General features: G+C 40.2%; 1 protein-coding gene across 1 annotated transcript in view; it reads left to right on the top strand.

The window, feature by feature from the left end:
* abce1 (ATP-binding cassette, sub-family E (OABP), member 1) overlaps positions 1-16,690 on the top strand; it is an 80,143-nt gene extending 63,453 nt beyond the window's left edge. The window contains exons 16-18 of the mRNA XM_039750198.1: positions 2,723-2,845; positions 3,413-3,524; positions 15,763-16,690. Of these exons, the coding sequence (XP_039606132.1) occupies positions 2,723-2,845; positions 3,413-3,524; positions 15,763-15,810 (283 nt within the window). The 3' untranslated portion in view covers positions 15,811-16,690. The remainder of the gene's footprint in view (positions 1-2,722; positions 2,846-3,412; positions 3,525-15,762) is intronic.
* The last annotated feature ends 4,488 nt before the right edge of the window (positions 16,691-21,178 follow it).

The raw sequence follows: 21,178 nt of genomic DNA, 5'->3' as shown, positions 1-21,178 counted from the left end.
AGGTCATATTTATGCAGAAATATAGAAAATTCTAAAGGGTACACAAACTTTCAAGCACAACTGTATACTGATACAGGTTATTTGCCTCTCAATTCGGAACCAGAAATGGCATGACAGTGGGGTAAAGTTGCAGTGGTGTTTAGTGTCCTCCCTTGAGTCATTAACTAACTTGGAGGCCTACATGTCTACTCTGGGCTCTAACCAGGAGATAACAAGGCGTGCAATCTAAACTGGCCCATCACCAAGGCACTGTTGTAGGAGGAAATAGCAGAGCATGAAGTTAAAGCATAAAAAGGTGGAAATGAACAGAACACTTGATTTGAAAGGTTGCAGGCAGAAATGTGTATAAAGAAATATGTTGGAAAGACAAAGTGAAGGCAGGACAAAGCTCACCACACAACTTTCAAGTGGCATGAACAAGGTTGCAAACGTCCACATGCACAGACAGTTTGAAGATAGAAAGAGTGAAACTACACTTGGACACATCCCTGGATTGAAATTGGCATTCCCAGCAGTGGCAGGGCACCAGGCTCAACTCTGCATCTTGTGATATTTCAAGTTTCAAGAATTGTCCAAATGTAAATGTATTCTTGTTTCACTTACAAATGTATTACAATAATAGCAGAACATTGACCCGTTAAAAACATACTCCGTCCAAAGATATATTTTTTTTTATGTTATTTACCCCATGTGTTCTGTAGTGATGACTAAGGGCTCATTTATACTTCATGCTCCACACATGCATCATGGCTGCCACGCGTTCCCAGCGTTCATTTGATGCATCCTCTGAGCAGGTCTTCAGAAATTAATGTGATGCAAAAAGTCACGGGGCGCAGTGTGATAAAAGTTGGAATGTGATGTCAGAGTTTCTGATTACTATCTACATGTGACAGAAAGCCGCTATGCGGATCCTACAGGATCGATGTGCGCGCTTCGATGTTTGATGAATGGTTCGATGTGGTGAAGCAAAATGCCGACATACAGGTGCATTCGTGGTGCTTTTATATTCAAGCGTCGCATATTCCCGATTTTAATGACACGACATATTTTACAAGTCTCATATACCATCTTTTGTGCCGTCTTTTTTTTTCTGGGATTTTTCTCCTGACCTGACAGCATTAATAGATCTCCACACAGCACACCTTAAATGTACGATATTCCAACTCTCTGCACATTTAGAATCCTCATATTTATACTTAATACCACTTTCATGATGAAATGCATTTAAGTATGTATGCTACATTTTACAGGTAAATCGTTAATTTTGTTTAAATAATGAATACTGTTAATAATTACACACATGGGGGTGACATGGTGGCGGAGCGGTAGCACTGCTGTCTCACAGGGAGTCACATCACTGGTCTTCCCTGCCTGGAGTTTTCATGTTTTCCTGCTGGGTTTTCACAAGAGTGCTCCGGTTTCCTACCAAAGATATGCAGATTTGCTGACACTAAAATGACACCAGTTTATGTGAGAGTTGCTTGTATTCACTTTGCGATGAGCTGATGCTTTGTCTAGGGATTGTTGCTGCCTCGTGCCCAATGCTTGTTGGAATGGGCACATCCCTGGATTGATGGATGTAATCATTAAACATCCTTTTCAGAGATATTGCGGTAAGGTGTAATCAGAATTTAACGGGTGTTCCAGGCAATTCACAGCACAGCGAAGCCGAACCTTTTCTCACCATGATAATATCTCGTACTGCCACCTGGTGGATTCTTCCAGGTTTACGTAAAGTACTCACTCATGCAAGTATCTCTTATATATATTTCTCTTCTGGTTCGTCCTGCTTCCTCTTCAAACCCAATCCCGCCCACACTGCATTTCTCGATTCCTATTCGTCATCTTCCAAGCCTTTCCCCACACTGCTTTTCTCGAGTCCTATTTCTCCTTTGGACTACCGCGTTCCCCGCTCCTCTCTCATGACTCCATTGGTGTCCCGTCACCGCCTGATATCTAGCCTGACCGCGTTACCTTTCACTTCGGCCACATGTGCGCCTTGGGAGTCTTTTCTGTAGCCTGCTACAGGAAGGTACTCTCTCGACCATTGGCATTGGTTTCGCTCCTTGCTATTTTTGTTTTACTGCAGTGGTTGTTTCCTAAGCCTTTGTTATAAAATGAACGACAGTATCTTCTCTGTCGACGGGTTTTTGTACAACGTCATCTATTTTCCAGGATCCAGCAACTGCCTTTTCCTATCAGTGGGTTATTTCTTGACACAAACGTTTGATGAAGGCAATGCACCGTTTTCCGTTCCAATTCTTACACCGCCGTATGCTACGGCGGGCGTCGGCTATCTAGTAAACAGTAAAATGCTTACGTAGCAGGAGCGTCAGCTGGAGTTTGCGTTGCATCGTGTGAAGTATAAACCCAGCCCAAGAAAAATTTTGAATCTCATGTTTTCACAGAGAACAGATTTTAAAAAAGGGGTTATGCTGTAATGCAAGTCAGTGTTGAACAATACTGTACAATGGCAAACTATATGAGAAATGTCCAAATTGTCAAGCTGCTAAATAAATTTAACCTAAAAATACTGATGTTGTATGTTTCCTAAAAAGTAAGTTCCTAACTTGTCACATTATGTCCACGTGCTGACATTTTCATTTACTTGGTGGGTATTTCATTTTTGTTTCTTTATCAAATACTGGCTTGGCTTGTGTTCATTATCTATTTGTAGGTTAAAGTATATTTTCTTTAAGAGTTTTATTTGTATGTTTTCCAGTTTTATCCTTCATGCTAAGAAGACTGCCTTTGTTGTGGAGCACGATTTTATCATGGCCACTTACTTAGCAGACAGAGTTATTGTATTTGATGGGATTCCCTCTCAGTGTACAATAGCCAACACGTGAGTACATCTGCCAGTCTTTGTGTGTACCATGAGCTCTTTAAGGTATTACTACCATAGAGACTGCCACTCTGAAGTAAAATGGTTTTCTTCCTGCTACAAGGCATAATAATCCACAGTAAAGTGCTTGAAAATTCATTCAGAGTGGATTTTGCTGTTTCTCTTCACACATATCAGATTAAATCCTTATCCTCTGAGTGGGCAGTTTCCAAATGCACTGTTTCCCAGGTAGATGCCAGTTGGCCAACTTTCTTAATCAGCCAAGGGTTTCATTTTTTTGTAACAAAGTGGATCCCTGGAGTTTTGTTTTATCTAGATATTAACTTGCTAGTCTGCAGCATACAACTTTGCATAATTTGTACTTTTGAGATTTATTGTTAACTACATTGCATAATCTGTGTCTTTTTGATTTCTTATTTTTTGAAGAATTAGTTGAATGATTTTTAAATCATGATTTCATCATCTGTGCAGCACTGTGCATGCACAGAGTGTAGGGTTGCTCTACAGAAGTATGTCGAAGTTGTGGATCTGATCTTAAAAAGCATTTGTGACCTTTGTGTTCTTCAGACCCCAGACGCTACTTGCTGGAATGAACAAGTTCTTAGCACAGCTCGAGATCACTTTCAGAAGAGATCCAAACAACTTCAGGCCAAGGATTAACAAGATGAACTCTATCAAGGTACTGACATAGCATTCAAAGCTGTGGTGTAGTGATCCAAATAAAGTTAGGTTTCTGGTCATGAAGCATCTTTAACATGTTAGTTAGAAGTATCTGTTTAAAAGAAAGAGGCCGACTGTACAATGAGTGCATGACAACAACATTTATTTAAATAGCACATTTTCATACAAACAGTGAGCTCAGAGTGCTTTACAAGATGTCAAAGATGTAAAATGACTACCCACGTGCAACTATTTCAGTAGAGCTGACTACCACTGACATCCGTCTGACAGTTGGGTGTAAGCAACAAATTATGTGCATCTCCTTGTCCAACAGGAATCGTGCAAACATATCTTGTAATTTTTTTTTTGTTTTTAATATAAACTAATAGTAAAATGTTACTGAACATCCAATGTATGAAATTAGGTGAAAACTTGTGAGCTCAGCTAACCAAATGAAGCATGAACTCCCTTAAAAGGATCATTTAAGAAACATTGGAGGGATTCCCTTTAATTATTTAAGCAGTTACATTTCCAGAATTAAATTTTTTATATGCTTAAATTTAAAAACAAAAGCGTCATACTATTTTTGTCACAAATTCTCATTGTAGGTGCTATTTTAATTTCAGTCCAAGTCGCACACTGGAATGCACTTTTTATGTTTGTATGTTTTCATACAAAGACACCTGTGACATTTTATTATTGTCTATTTTTCGAGTAATTTCAATGGCAAGAGGAAAACACAAAGCCTTTCTTGTTTAACTTTTGCTTTGAAAACTGACTAACTGACATGGTACGGTTAAAGTTACACCACTGACGTGTGCTTTTAGATCATATTTTAGGAGCAGGTGACCTGCCAGCAGATTATGTCAGGTAGACTGCATTTGATCCACAGTGGAACAGGCTGATGTTCTTTTAATGGTGATCTGGCCTTATATCATATGTATATAGATATAGATATAAATCTATCTATCTGTCTATCTCCTCTGTCTGTCTTTCTGTTTATATGTCTACCTATCTCTTCAGTGTCTGTCTGTCTATCTGCAATGTCTGTATGTCTATGTGTCTATCTCCTCTGTCTGTCTCCATTGTCTGTCTATATCTGTTTTTCACGAGAAAACTACTTAATGGATTTAGATTGGGATTTTTTTCTATAATTTACATGAACATTCTGGTTGATTTTCCAACTTCTCTCATCATACCAAGTATCATAGTTCGCTTGCGGTACTGATTTATTTGGGTGAACCCGAGAGAGAGGCGCAGCAGGTCGAGGGGGGCAGGCCCCCCTTCTCACTCACACACCAGCCTCTGTTCAGGTCAGCCCACCTCTGGTCACGTGTTGGAGCGTACCCTGCCTAGCCACTTAGCTAGCGATACCTGTTTATTCAGCAGACATTATCATCTCTAGATTGTTAAGGAGTAATGTTTGGGGTTTTTGAGAGAGAGATCACAGCTTACGTGTGTTTTAGAGTTTATCTGCTCACTGGCAGAGATATCACGGCCTTGTGCTCTTCTCCCCACGTGGGGGACGCTCTCCATCTGAGCCGAACACGGTCAGATATAGTGCTAGTGTTTGACGTTGGAGCGTACCTACCTTCCGCTTGGCCAGAATTCTATTTTTTTTTTTAAATTGTTTTTTAAAGTTTGTCCTGTTTCACTACTACATGAGTGGAGCTGCAGGGGGACAGCCATTCATTAATATTAGCAAGTTTCAAATTATCAGATGTTTGTTCACCGCATAAATAACTATCAATGAGAGTTGCCTTAGTGTTTTGGGTCAAGATACATCATGTGTGGAGTTAGTTTGTTGCATTTTGTTTTTCACTGAGACTTTCCCCCCAGGGCATTCAACTTATTCTGGTATCCCAGATTCGGTGAATTGGTGCCTCTGAATTAGCCCATTGTGAGTGAGTTTGGGTGTGTTTGTCGGTGACAACGCTGCAATGTGTTAATGTCTTTTTCAGATTTACTTTTAACACTGCTAGGATAGTCTGCATGTCTTCATATCCTTGCATTAGACTCTGTCTGCTTACTAAGGATATCCTGTTCTCCGCAGAAGACTTGTTAGAGAGTACACTCTGTGCTTTAAATTGACATGAGACAAATATCTGCATGTGATCTATCTTAAAAGACACTCTATGCTGGTTTAACAACCAAATTCTGGGTTCACCCAAGTTAGCTGGTTGACCCCTTAAAGATAAAAGTGAACAGCAAAAATGGTTTGATTACAAACCATAGATTATTGTAGCTACTATGTTTACATGTAATAGTGCAAAATAGTATGGTGATAATTGTTAAAAGACACTATAACTATACTTTATGGCATTAGCACAACCATATTCACTAAACTTCAGTTTACATTTTCTAGTTGTCGTTAAAGCTAAACTTCTTAAATGTATAACACAATTTTAAATCCATACATAGGTTTGAGCCTGTGCCTTTTGTTTAAATTGTTACTCTAGAACCTCTAGAACTGAAGCAGCCACATCTGACAACCAAAGTGATAAAACACATCATGTCTTCACTGTGGTGTTACGGCTGGCACAACACCACATTCTTGGGGAAAACTCCATTTATTTACCCAAAATAAGAAAAGTTTACATAACAAAACTAGACGTCTAGGGGTGGAAAATAAAATTATACACGCGCGAGTAATTAATAGAAAAGCTAAGAAGAAGGGAAAAAACACACAAGCAAACACAAAACCTGACTCCCCTCCAAAGGAAAAATCCAGGTTTTTATGCATCATGACCCTCCCAGAGGCTTAATCAGTGATTAATATCACCTGTTGCTCAGCCAGCGATTTCACTTCCCGCAAAGCCAGCAAAGGGGCAGTAAACGGGCGTAACCGTGGGTACAAACCTCTATCAATACGTTAAGGTTTATACATGATACCAAACTAGGTGGAATGGCAGTTAACCTAGGATTAACAATTGAATGCAGGCTTGGGAAGGTTTTTGTCAGTTCAGACTTAATGTTAATGTTAGTAAGTTTAATGTATTTAACATGGGAAGTAAAAATGTTAGATTTGAATCTATAGATGGCTAGTCTGAAACTTGAAAGTTCCCCTTATTGAAAAGCACCTGGGAGTCATGGTGTACTGGCAGTGGACAGAAGACTACCAGACTGTTAGGTGTACAGTGCATCCAGAAAGTATTCACAGCGCATCACTTTTTCCACATTATGTTATGTTACAGCCTTATTCCAAAATGGATTAAATTCAGTTTTTTCCTCAGAATTCTACACACGACACCCCATAATGACAATGTGAAAAAAGTTTACTTGAGGTTTTTGCAAATTTATTAAAAATAAAATAACTGAGAAATCACATGTACATAAGTATTCACAGCCTTTGCTCAATACTTTGTCGATGCACCTTTGGCAGCAATTCCAGCCTCAAGTCTTTTTGAATATGATGCCACAAGCTTGGCACACCTATCCTTGGCCAGTTTCGCCCATTCCTCTTTGCAGCACCTCTCAAGCTCCATCAGGTTGGATGGGAAGCGTCGGTGCACAGCCATTTTAAGATCTCTCCAGAGATGTTCAATCAGATTCAAGTCTGAGCTCTGGCTGGGCCACTCAAGGACATTCACAGAGTTGTCCTGAAGCCACTCCTTTGATACCTTGGCTGTGTGCTTAGGGTCGCTGTCCTGCTGAAAGATGAACTGTCACCCCAGTCTGAGGTCAAGAGCGCTCTGGAGCAGGTTTTCATCCAGGATGTCTCTGTACATTGCTGCAGTCATCTTTCCCTTTATCCTGACTAGTCTCCCAGTTCCATCCCCACAGCATGATGCTGCCACCACCATGCTTCACTGTAGGGATGGTATTGGCCTGGTGATGAGCGGTACCTGGTTTCCTCCAAACGTGATGCCTGGCATTCACAGCAAAGAGTCCAACCTTTGTCTTATCAGACCAGAGAATTTTGTCTCTCATGGTCTGAGAGTCCTTCAGGTGCCTTTTGGCAAACTCCAGGTAGGCTGCCATGTGCCTTTTACTAAGGAGTGGCTTCCATCTGGCCACTCTACCATACACGCCTGATTGGTGGATTGCTGCAGAGATGGTTGTCCTCCTGGAAGGTTCTCCTCTCTCCACAGAGGGCCATCGGGTTCTTGGTCACCTCCCTGACTAAGGCCTTTCTCCCCCGATCGCTCAGTTTAGATGGCCAGCCAGCTCTAGGAAGAGTCCTGGTGGTTTCAAATTTCTTCCACTTACGGGTGATGGAGGCTACTGTGCTCATTGGGACCTTCAAAGCAGCAGACATTTTTCTGTAATCTTCCCCAGATTTGTGCCTCGAGACAATCCTGTCTCGGAGGTCTACAGACAATTTCTTTGACTTCATGCTTGGTTTGTGCTCTGACATGAACTGTCAACTGTGGGACCTTCTGTAGACAGGTGTGTGCCTTTCTAAATCAGGTCACATCAACTGAATTTACCACAGGTGGACTTCAATTAAACATCTCAAGGATGATCAGGGGAAACAGGATGCACCGGAGCTCAATTTGGAGCTTCATGGCAAAGGCTGTGAATACTTATGTACATGTGATTTCTCAATTTTTTTATTTTTAATAAATTTGCAAAAATCTCAAGTAAACTTTTTTCATGTCATTATGGGGTGTTGTGTGTAGAATTCTGAGGAAAAAAAAAGATTTAAATTCATTTTGGAATAAGGCTGTAACATAACAAAATGTAGAAAAAGTGATGCGCTGTGAATACTTTCCTGATGCACTGTATACAGCACAAGTGCAAGTCAAAGGAAGTCATGCTTAAGCAATGTAACGTATTGCTGAGGCTTCACCTGGAGTACTGTGTGCAGGCTTGGCCTCCATATTACAATAAAAGACACAACAGCTCTAGAAAAAAGTCAAAAATCCAGGCCTATGGGCTGCATTAAAATGTTCAAGGTCCGGATGTCCAAGGTTAAATACAGCCCGCAACAAGTGTTAGTTTTCACAAAAAATGCCTTTGGTCCGCGTTTTGTTGAAAATAGATTCCATCTTTAATTGACATTTACATTTGGCATTCAAATGCCTCTTTAGTGGTCTTTGCGTTTATGCTCAGCACAGTGCACCACAGCCACTTGCTGGTACTGAGAATTAAAATGGGCTTCTCATAATGACCCAACAAAATAAGTTAAAAGAAGGTGAGACTTTACACTGCTATAAAAAAAATTTCTGTGACCGTCTCTTGAAGGAATCAGTAGCTCGACTAAACACAGGCCGCTGGATTCAAGTTTTAACACTAGAATTACCAGAGCCAATGAAAAAACTCGTAAATCCGGCCCACTTTAAATCCCTTTGCACCTCTCCGTCTGCCTCTTTTATCTTGTAAAAGTGTCGATAAGCCCAAGCAGCCTGCTATACAATCCCGCCCACCGCCGCAGAACGGGGAAGAAGTTCTCCCAGTTCCTGCCTTGATTGATCATCTGTAATTGACCTACCCAGAATTGTAAGGGGAAATAATTTGATGTGCGTCTACAACAATCTATGTAATTACATTGTTAAAACAGAAATGTTTTTCATGTTTTAGTATTAAATGACAAATTGTAGACATGAACAACAACAACAACATTTATTTCTATAGCACATTTTCATACAAACAATGGAGCTCAAAGTGCTTTACATGATGAAGAAAGAGAAAAAAGATGATCTCAATCAGTCCTCATGGTATTCAGGGTTCACATGGAAGAATTTGATGACGGTTATGTGGAGGGCGGCACGGTGGTGCAGTTGTAGCGCTGCTGCCTTGCAGTTAGGAAACCCGGGTTCGCTTCCCGGGTCCTCCCTGCGTGGAGTTTGCATGTTCTCCCGTGTTCGCGTGGTTTCCTCCCACAGTCCAAAGACATGCAGGTTAGGTGGACTGGCGATTCTAAATTGGCCCTAGTGTGTGCTTGTGTGTGTGTGTGTGTGTGTGTGTGTGTGTGTGTGTGTGTCCTGTGGTGGGTTGGCACCCTGCCCGGGATTGGTTCCTGCCTTGTGCCCTGTGTTGGCTGAGATTGGTTCCAGCAGACCCCCGTGACCCTGTATTCGGATTCAGCGGGTTAGAAAAAAATGGATGAATGGACAGTTATGTGGATTTCTGGCCTTTAATCCATCTTTAATACCTAACATAAATGAAACGGTCCTCTTTGTATTTAGGGTTCTCATGGAAGGACTTGATGATGATGGTCATGTAGACCTCTGGCTTTTAATCCGTCAATGTAGGAACATTGATGTGCTTTGATTAGATGGTGCAGGTTGCCTCCACAGAAAACTGTAAAAAGAGCAGAAGAGAAATTAGGGGTTAGTACTGTACTTTATTTTGACCAGCAACATGACTAAAAGGCCCCATTTGAATGAGAGTCCTTGAAAGATGGCACCACGTAGGGTTGTAACGAGTTTCTTTGCACTTTCCAGGCTTGTTGCATACACCACATTTGATAGTTGGTGACAGTTTGCACTCAGCGGGCGTGATAGTTGGTGACAGTTTGCACTCAGCGGGCGGTAGTGTTGTTCTGATAGTCGTGACAAGTTGGATGCCTTAGGATAAAGAAAAGGCTTAGGAGTAGCTCTCTGCATCAGTGCCACAGCTTACAAGTTCCACATCATTCAGTCAGTTGTCATTATCTTGATCACTGTTATTATCATAAAAATATTAATTTGCAACTAATCTACTTGTTTCAAAACATCAGCAGCTTTATGCTTTTTTTGTGATGACGTAACTATGAACTATTTGTAACACTATTGTATTGAAAAGAATAAAAAATCTTTCCACTAGATGGCAGCACTGTAGTAGATAACTGAAACTTGACGGCAAAGCTCACCAGCAATTGAATCGCATCTCTACAGTAGTGGCTGAGTACTGATGTACAATTTGTGTAGAGCGTCCCATCTAGACCAGCTCAGTGAGATATGACTTAAGTCATACCTCACATTAAAAGTGTTGGCGCAAGACAGAGAGGGATGGAAACACCACACAAACATTCAAGTTTTTCTTCCCATAGATAACCACAGACACATGGAATAAGTTCCCAAATAGTGTGGTAGAGAGTAGAACTTTAGGGGGCCTTAAAAACTCAAACTAGTGTTATTAATTTGAAGAAATTGGGTGGAAAGGACCTGTGAGTGGTCCTCTTGATTTTTCGAACCTTCTAATGGGCAGATCTTTAAACAAAAATGAACGCATTAAAGTAATTTTAAGTCATATTCTCCTCCATCTTGATGAAAATGGCAGTTAGTATTAGTATAATATAATATAATTTACATATATATAATATAGTATAATATAATTTGTATATATATATATATATACCCCCAAGGTGCCTTAGTCGCCAAACCCCTAGTTGTGGCCAGTCTGCCACTCACATTGGGAAGAGGGGGGCTGAACGCACCCAAGGAGATGTGGTTGCCCCCTCTTAAATGGTGATACAATAGGAAACTTTTTTTTTTCTATCTCCTCTTTGCTCAATCAGCTGCTGGCTTGCTCCTTCTGCCGCCGTACTGCATGATCTGCATCTCGCACGGCGCTTCGAACATTTAAAAGCCTGTACAGCAGCTGTCCTACTCTTTGTCTTTTATTTCCAGACCCGGGTATGGTTAAATCTCTTGCCACAAAGTCTCGTGCTGCGGGACACAAGTTCTTGATATTTTAGTTTATAATTTAAAAACGGAATAAGAATGTGAAAATCTGACAACATCAACATTAAAATTCTGAAAAGAATGATACCAAACATGTATATGTAGGTTTTAAAATAAGCCTGATTTAAAGCGTGATTAAAAAATGTGACATAAAATGGTTGCACTTTTAGGCTGAGGATTTTATATATAGAGTGTATGTGTGTGTACAGGTGCTGGTCATAAAATTAGAATATCATGACAAAGTTGATTTATTTCAGTAATTCCATTCAAAAAGTGAAACTTGTATATTAGATTCATTCATTACACACAGACTGATGTATTTCAAATGTTTATTTCTTTTAATTTTGATGATTATAACTGACAACTAATGAAAGTCCCAAATTCAGTATCTCAGAAAATTAGAATATCAATTAAGACCAATGCAAAAAAAGGATTTTTAGAAATGTTGGCCAACTGAAAGGTATGAACATGAAAAGTATGAGCATGTACAGCACTCAATATTTAGTTGGTGCTCCTTTGGCCTGAATTACTGCAGCAATGCGGCGTGGCATGGAGTCGATCAGTCTGTGGCACTGCTCAGGTGTTATGAGAGCCCATGTTGCTCTGATAGTGGCCTTCAGCTCTTCTGAATTGTTGGGTCTGGCGTATTGCATCTTCCTCTTCACAATAAAATCTATGGGGTTAAGGTCAGGCGAGTTTGCTGGCCAATCAACAACAGGGATACCATGGTCCTTAAACCAGGTACTGGTAGCTTTGGCACTGTGTGCAGGCGCCAGGTCCTGTTGGAAAATGAAATCTGCATCCCCATAAAGTTCGTCAGTAGCAGGAAGCATGAAGTGCTCTAAAACTTTGATAGACGGCTGTGTTGACCTTGGACCTCAGAAAACACAATGGACCAACACCAGCAGATGACATGGCACCCCAAACCATCACTGACTGTGGAAACTTTACACTGGACCTCAAGCAACGTGGATTCTGTGCCTCTCCTCTCTTCCTCCAGACTATGGGACCTTGATTTCCAAAGGAAATGCAAAATTTACTTTCATCAGAGAACATAACTTTGGACCACTCAGCAGCAGTCCAGTCCTTTTGTCTTTAGCCCAGGTGAGACGCTTCTGATGCTGTCTCTTGTTCAAGAGTGGCTTGACACAAGGAATGCGACAGCTGAAGCCCATGTCTTGCATACGTCTGTGTGTGGTGGTTCTTGAAGCACTGACTCCAGCTGCAGTCCACTCTTTGTGAATCTCCCCCACAGTTTTGTTTCACAATCCTCTCCAGGGTACAAGCGGTTATCCCTATTGCTTGTACACTTTTTTCTACCACATCTTGTCCTTCCCTTCGCCTCTCTATTAATGTGCTTGGACACAGAGCTCTGTGAACAGCCAGCCTCTTTAGCAATGACCTTTTGTGTCTTGCCCTCCATGTGCAAGGTGTCGTCGTCTTTTGGACAACTGTCAAGTCAACAGTCTTCCCCATAATTGTGTAGCCTACAGAACTAGACTGAGAGACCATTTAAAGGCTTTTACAGGTGTTTTGAGTTAATTAGCTGATTAGAGTGTGGCACCAGGTGTCTTCAATATTGAACCTTTTCACTATATTCTAATTTTCCGAGATACTGAATTTGGGACTTTCATTACCGTAGATCCCGGAATATAAGCCGACTCGGTATATTAGCCAACCCCCTTCTCTACCTACTAAATTACATGTATTTGCCGATGACCGGTATCTAAGCCGACCCCCTTCTCCAATCTCTTCAGGTATATTTATCATGTTTATCGGCGAGAATTTGAGACTGCCGGCATTTTTGATGGAAACCAGGAAGTGATTGCGGAGAAGTTTGGTAAAATGAAACCTTTGTGTTGAAGCTATATACGCAAATACGGTACATCGGCGGGTGGATTTCCGGAGACTCGTTATAAATTTGATTAACTTAAATACGCAATACAGTGGACCCTTGACTTATGAACTTAATTCCTTTGCGAAGGCTAACCCATAATGCGTTCCGGACCTCCCACTGCAACACTTACTTAACCTTTTCATAATAAAAAATGGTTGTATAATGTGCATAATTTACCAAAACACCAATAATTTTTCTAATATGCTAACCAAAAAGTTATAAAATGTGCCTAGCCTACTTCCATTAAGCTAGGAGCATGGCGGCGCGCATGGTCGCAGCGGCTCATGGCTCTCCTTTTCAGTCCCCGTCAGAACCTTATAGACATTGGTGTCCAGAGCCAGACATCTGTTTCGAGTGTTTTTCATCACACGCACAACATCCCAGACAACATAGCGAGTCCAGCCGTCTCTCCGTGGATTGTTGTCGGGTCTAGGAGATGACACAGACGGAGGAGGGAAAGAAAGCAGGGGCCGCAGATCCGGCGTTATGCAAAGGCTAAAAATCAACCATACAAGCCCTATACAGAACTTTTTTTTTCTGCACTGAAGGAGCTGCTTTTAATCTCATGTAGATGTGTATAGTGACAATAAAAGGCATTATATTCTAGAAACAACAATTTCATACTGTACTCGCCATTTAATTTTACATCTTTAGGGCTGCAGGAAGGGAGGAGAATGAAACAGAAGGTTGTTATTGTTTAGAAGGAGCCTCCTTATGCAAATCCTTTTCTTTGTAAAATTGTCGAGATGGTGGATTTCGACATGCTGTACATATTAGCGAGATCGGCCACACGAACAGCACTCTCATATTTCCACACAATGTCCATCTTCGCTTCGATTGTGATCGCTTTCTTTACCTTCTCTTCCTCTCTTAGCAATTATGTGTCTTGCTTGCATGGTCTTAATGAATTATATATTTATTTATATATATATATATATATATATAAAAATAATATATAGGTAAATCACTGCAATGACGGAAATTACATCCACAACCACATGTATCTGGGCTCCGACTGACGCTACTAACGCTCTCGGTTGGTTGTTTACAATCGCAAGCGATACACGCGGACCGCATCCGGTCGTAACGCAAGATGTTGGTCGTAAATCAAAACAAAAATTTTTATTTTAAACTTCCCGATAATTTATTGTAAATTTTATTCATAAAATCAACAACTAAAACACTTTTTTGAATAAATTCTTTATTTAATTTAAAGTACCGGCATGCAAAGTTACTTCTTCATCTGAAAGATGGCTCTGTGGTTTCGTCATTATTTACTTCGTATTCATCGGCAAAACCGCATTGCGCTGGAAATCTTGAATCTGAAACGATACTCGTGATAAACCGACCCCAAACTCCAAGCCAAAAATCTAGGACGAAATTCTCGGCTTATATAACGGGATCTACGGTAGTTGTCAGTTATAATCATCAAAATTAAAAGAAATAAACATTTGAAATACATCAGTCTGTGTGTAATGAATGAATCTAATATACAAGTTTCACTTTTTGAATGGAATTACTGAAATAAATCAACTTTGTCATGATATTCTAATTTTATGGCCAGCACCTGTATGTATGTATATGTATGTGTGTGTGTATATATGTGTATATATATACATATTATAGATATAGATATATATATAGATATATATATATATACACACACACACAGTGGAACCTCGGTTTACGAGTAACTTGGTTTACGAGTGTTTTGCAAGACGAGCAAAATGTATTAATAAATTTTGACTTGATAAACGAAGCATGTCTTGCAATACGAAAGCAGTATGGATACACTTTGTCTGCTGAGTGTCATGTGATCACAACTGAGCTGATGGTTCTTCTCTCTCTCTCTATCTTATCTCTTGCTCAAAGCGCGTCTTTTTCTCCTTATTCGCCGCCGCCGCCGCTCACAGTGCAGTCTCTCTCTCTCCTCTTGAGGGCAATTGTCTCCTATTCTCCGTCTGAGTCTGTTTGCCTCACTCATATAGTCATCATCTGTACGAGCGTATACTGTTTACTACAGCATTGTGACTGTGTGCGCGCTGTGAAGTGCGATTTCCCCATCTTGCGCCCCAAAACTCGAAGCTGAGTCGCATTACTTTAACAACACCAGCCGCCTTCAGCTTGAAACCGCAACAGCGCTGTTATTTATTGCAGCAGGATGTTTATAATGTTTCTTGTATAGCCCTTATTGACGGCAGGCGCTATAGCATGTCTGTGATCTTTTAAATGTGCTTATACGGCGAACTGCTACAGCGCTGGGAGACTGCAATTGCTTTGGGGCATCCGCTCTAACACAAGCGTTGGTCGTCCCGTTGGGTGGAATCCCACATGAGTTTAGAAACTCACTCACACCAGCCATGATTCTTTTTAAAGGTAAAGTGTAGGTTAATTTGTTTTATGTATTTTTACTTTATATTTTGTATTAATCATTTTTATATGAATAGTTTTGGGTTGTGGAGCAGAATCATCTGAGTTTCCATTATTTCTTATGGGGAAATAAACTTTGATATACGAAGCTTTGGATTGTAATGAATGCACTAATTACGAGTTTCACTTTTGAATTATGCTGAAATAAAACCGAGATTCCACTGTATATATATATATGTATATATAAATATATAGATATATATAGATACAGTATATAGATAGAGATAGATATTATATAGATATACATTATATATTTTTTTTTTAATCTAACAAACTCTTTTAAAATGTGTAAGTGACATGTTTCTGTTTCTGTCTTTTAGGATGTGGAACAAAAGAAGAGCGGCAACTATTTTTTCCTGGATGATTAAAATAAAAAGAAAAGTAACCCCAGCAATTCTACAAGCTTTTCCTTTCTATATTCATTTTCAAATGTAAGCCTTTTTTCGTAGGCCGCATACCCAGTTAACGTTGGCTCTTTCATCCAGCAGGGAGGCCACTCCTCTGTGAGAAGTGGGGGTGGGGTGTGGAGAAGTAGAGACCCCTAGGGTCCACAAGATGCTTTGACCAAGAAGATCCAAAAGTATTTTTTTAAAAAAAACAAACTATCAAGCTGGTTTCAAAGTGCATTTAATTTTTGATTATTTTTTTTTATTTCTGAATTTGGAAAGACTAAATATAAACTGCCGACAGGTTTCTTAAATCACAGTGTATATTGTTCCCTATGAAAAGGACATCAAGTAATGTGTTTGTGAAATGCCAGGTTTCTTAATGTGGACTTGATGATTAAAGCCAAACATAACCAGACCTTATTTTAAAGTTATATGACGAATTAAAAAAAAAAAAAATGAAAACCACTTTTTAAAAGGTTTGTGTTCTTTGCGAGTGGATGGATTTGTTCTTTTTGAGAAATAATTGCTTTGATGGCTCAGCCTGTCACAAAATGTAGATGCAATGCTCGATATTAGTCTACTGGCTCATTTGCAACCTGATTATCCCATTCGGGGTTGCAGTGGTCTGGTGTTGAGCTCTGCAGCGTTTTGTACAAAGTGTGAACCAATCCAGGGTGTGGATTTCTCTCCCTATGTTCATGTGTTACAGGAAATGAGAAGTTTCAAGTAATCCTCTTTCCAGGTGGCGGCTCCCAGTGGGGAGAATTTAGAGATAAAGTGGTTCTCCAATTTTAAGTTGTGATGTAACTCTGACCCCTATACCTCATTCCATTAAATTAAATAAAAGACCTCTCAAGAATATGGAAGTTTGTGTTCACGGTGTATTTAGAACAAAGCAGTAGACTGAAAATGCATTTCCTTTAGCTTTTTACGTTTGCACTAAAATTAGAGCTAATCTTTCATTGCTTTTTGTGTAGATCAAGCAGCAAATTTGACTTTGCATGGTTCAGAATTGGATCTACATGTGAATAGAATGAAGTGTAGAGTTATAATATCACGAAGTAGCAGAGATACAATGGTGCTTGAAAGTTTGTGAACCCTTTAGAATTTTCTATATTTCTGCATAAATATGACCTAAAACATCATCAGATTTTCACTCAAGTCCTAAAAGTAGATAAAGAGAAACCAGTTAAACAAATAAGACAAAATATATTATACTTGGTCATTTATTAATTAAGGAAAATGATCAAATATTACATATTTGTGAGTGGCAAAAGAATGTGAACCTCACAGATGATCAGTTAGTTTGAAGGTGAAATTCGACTCCGGTATTTTCAATCAATGGGATGCCAATCAGGTGTGAGTGGGCACCCTGTGTTATTTAAAGAACAGGATCTATCAAAGTCTGCTCTTCACAACACATGTTTGTGGAAGTGTATCATGGCACGAACAAAGGAGATTTCTGAGGACCTCACAAAAAGAGTTGTTGACGCTCATCAGGCTGGAAAAGGTTACAAAACCATCTCTAAAGAGTTTGGACTCCACCAATCCACAGTCAGACAGATTGTGTACAAATGGAGGAAATTCAAGACCATCGTTACCCTCCCCAGGAGTGGTCGACCAACAAAGATCACTCCAAGAGCAAGGCACACGTGTAATAGTCGGCGAGGTCACAAAGGACCCCAACTGAAGGCCTCTCTCACATTGGCTAATGTTCATGTTCATGAGTCCACCATCAGGAGAACACTGAACAACAATGGTGTGCATGGCAGGGTTGCAAGGAGAAAGCCACTGCTCTCCAAAAAAAAATGCTGCTCGTCTGCAGTTTGCTAAAGATCACGTGGACAAACCAGAAGGATATTGGAAGAATGTTTTGTGGACGGATGAGACTTTTTGGTTTAAATGAAAAGCGTTACGTTTGGAGAAAGGAAAACACTGCATTCCAGCATAAGAACCTTATCCCATCTGTGAAACATGGTGGTGGTAGTATCATGGTTTGGGCCTGTTTTGCTGCATCTGGGCCAGGATGGCTTGCCTTCATTGATGGAACAATGAATTCTGAATTATATCAGAGAATTCTAAAGGAAAATGTCAGGACATCTGTCCATGAACTGAATCTCAAGAGAAGGTGGGTCATGCAGCAAGACAACGACCCTCAGCACACAAGTCGTTCTACCAAAGAATGGTTAAAGAAGAATAAAGTGAATGTTTAGGAATGGCCAAGTCAAAGTCCTGACCTTAATCCAATCGACATGTTGTGGAAGGACCTGAAGCGAGCAGTTCATGTGAGGAAACCCACCAACATCCCAGAGTTGAAGCTGTTCTGTACGGAGGAATGGGCTAAAATTCCTCCACGCCGGTGTGCAGGAATGATCAAAAGTTACCGGAAACGTTTAGTAAGGGGGGTCACAGCAGATACTGAAAGCAGAGGTTCACATACTTTTGCCACTCACAAATATGTAATATTCAATCATTTTCCTCAATAAATAAATGACCAAGTATAATATTTTTGTCTCATTTGTTTAACTGGTTTCTCTTTATCTACTTTTAGGACTTGAGTGAAAATCTGATGATGTTTTAGGTCATATTTATGCAGAAATATAGAAAATTCTAAACAGTTCACAAACCTTTAAGCACAACTGTAAAGATGCTATGGAGCAGTGGTAAGATATGTGCATCACCCTTCAGCTTTATGGCGCAGATTATTTCCTTGCTTAAGAAAAAATAGGTTGTCCCAACATCGATAGCAAGAGGTAAGCCTTCATTTTAAATTTGCTCTTGTGTTTGACAAAATATAAAGCTTTCTGTTTCATTTATAGTGAGTAATTACTATAAAGTCTTTTACAATGTTCAGTCTTAGAGCCTTTCAAAATGGATTTGTTAATGTACAGTAATGGCCATAAGTTCCTCCGGTGTCAACAAATCCCAAAAAAGTTGGGACAAGTAGCAATAAGAGGCTGGAAAAAGTAAATCTGAGCATAACGAAGAGCTGGAAGACCAATAAACACTAATTAGGTCAATTGGCAACATGATTGGGTATAAAAAGAGCTTCTCAGAGTGGCAGTGTCTCTCAGAAGCCAAGATGGGTAGAGGATCACCAATTCCCACAATGTTGCGCAGAAAGATAGTGGAGCAATATCAGAAAGGTGTTACCCAGCGAAAAATTGCAAAGACTTTGCATCTATCATCATCAACTGTGCATAACATCATCCGAAGATTCAGGGAATCTGGAACAATCTCTGTGCGTAAGGGTCAAGGCCGTAAAACCATACTGGATGCCCGTGATCTCCGGGCCCTTAAACGACACTGCACCACAAACAGGAATGCTACTGTAAAGGAAATCACAGAATGGGCTCAGGAATACTTCCAGAAACCATTGTCAGTGAACACAATCCACCGTGCCATCCGCCGTTGCCAGCTGAAACTCTACAGTGCAAAGAAGAAGCCATTTCTAAGCAAGATCCACAAGCTCAGGCGTTGTCACTGGGCCAGGGATCATTTAAAATGGAGTGTGGCAAAATGGAAGACTGTTCTGTGGTCAGACGAGTCACGATTCAAAGTTCTTTTGGAAATCTGGGACGCCATGTCATCCGGACCAAAGAGGACAAGGACAACCCAAGTTGTTATCAACGCTCAGTTCAGAAGCCTGCATCTCTGATGGTATGGGGTTGCATGAGTGCGTGTGGCATGGGCAGCTTGCATGTCTGGAAAGGCACCATCAATGCAGAAAAATATATTCAGGTTCTAGAACAACATATGCTCCCATCCAGACGTCATCTCTTTCAGGGAAGACCCTGCATTTTTCAACAAGATAATGCCAGACCACATTCTGCATCAATCACAACATCATGGCTGCGTAGGAGAAGGATCCAGGTACTGAAATGGCCAGTCTGCAGTCCAGATCTTTCACCTCTAGAGAACATTTGGCGCATCATAAAGAGGAAGGTGCGACAAAGAAGGCCCAAGACGATTGAACAGTTAGAGGCCTGTATTAGACAAGAATGGGAGAGCATTCCTACTTCTAAACTTGAGAAACTGGTCTCCTCGGTCCCCAGACGTCTGTTGAGTGTTGTAAGAAGAAGGGGAGATGCCACACAGTGGGGAAAATGGCCTTGTCCCAACTTTTTGGGGATTTGTTGACACCATGAAATTCTGAATCAACATATTTTTCCCTTCAAATGATACATTTTCTCAGTTTAAACTTTTGTTCCGTGATTTATGTTCTATTCTGAATAAAATATTAGAAGTTGGCACCTCCACATCATTGCATTCAGTTTTTAGTCACGATTTGTATAGTGTCCCAACTTTTTTGGAATCTGGTTTGTATAATAAAACTTCACTTTCAAACAGTACAACTATGTTTTTTAACTGTAGCTATATAACAAATGGACAGTAAAAATGGTACTAATAATGCGCAACTACTTACCTTTAGTCGGCGATATCCTGAAATGATAGACAAGAGCAAAACAAAGTTTAGAGCATGCGTAAATAGCGTGTTAACGTTCTGCGCATGCGCATTAGCCCACAGTATGCCGTTCGGATAGGTATGCTGAAATGTCAGAAACTCCGGGGTTCTAACGAAACATCCTACCCATCGAAATGATCTACTCGCTGATACTACGCATGCGCAGACCCAAATTACGCAACCTAGCCTTACTACATTAATGCATTTATTACAGTTTACTGCATAGGTATTTACTGTCAACATTTTATAAGTTGTATATTTTGCATGTGTGACTTTTAATCTTGTACAGGCCATTGTATCCATGCACGAGTAATGACCGTCTTGTGAAATCTTTGCATCAGGCTGCGTCTCTTTCGGGCATTAAAGGATGCATATAGAATAAATTGAGAAATGTTAACATTTCCATAAATTCGATAGACGACTTTTAAATACAACATGTTAAATGATGACATGGTATAACGTTATAAGTTTAACGTTACGACTTACAAATAAACGGATGGGTGTAACATATACGGCGTATATACCATTCATGTCAAGTGATCTGTTGCTTTTGTTGACATAGTGTGTAATAAATAAACTACGGCAGGAGACAAAGTAGAACAAATCGTCAGAACCCCGGCATGTGTCTGATGTGATTTTGAAAATCCATTAAAACAAAACTGGCTTTTTTTATGTACTTTTCAGAAATATATTGTACATACTCGAATATAAGTCGGGTCTTGAAACCCGAAAAATCAATCGAAAAATCAATCAATCAATCAATCAAAATCACCGACTCTTACGCCCGTTCTAAAATCCATCCATCCATTGTCTAACCCGCTGAATCCGAATACAGGGTCACGGGGGTCTGCTGGAGCCAATCCCAGCCAACACAGGGCACAA

Source organism: Polypterus senegalus, chromosome 4 (assembly GCF_016835505.1).
Source record: "Polypterus senegalus isolate Bchr_013 chromosome 4, ASM1683550v1, whole genome shotgun sequence".
NCBI lineage: Eukaryota > Metazoa > Chordata > Cladistia > Polypteriformes > Polypteridae > Polypterus > Polypterus senegalus.
The sequence above is the reverse complement of the archived record's forward strand: the minus strand, read 5'-3'. Positions and strand labels throughout refer to the sequence as shown.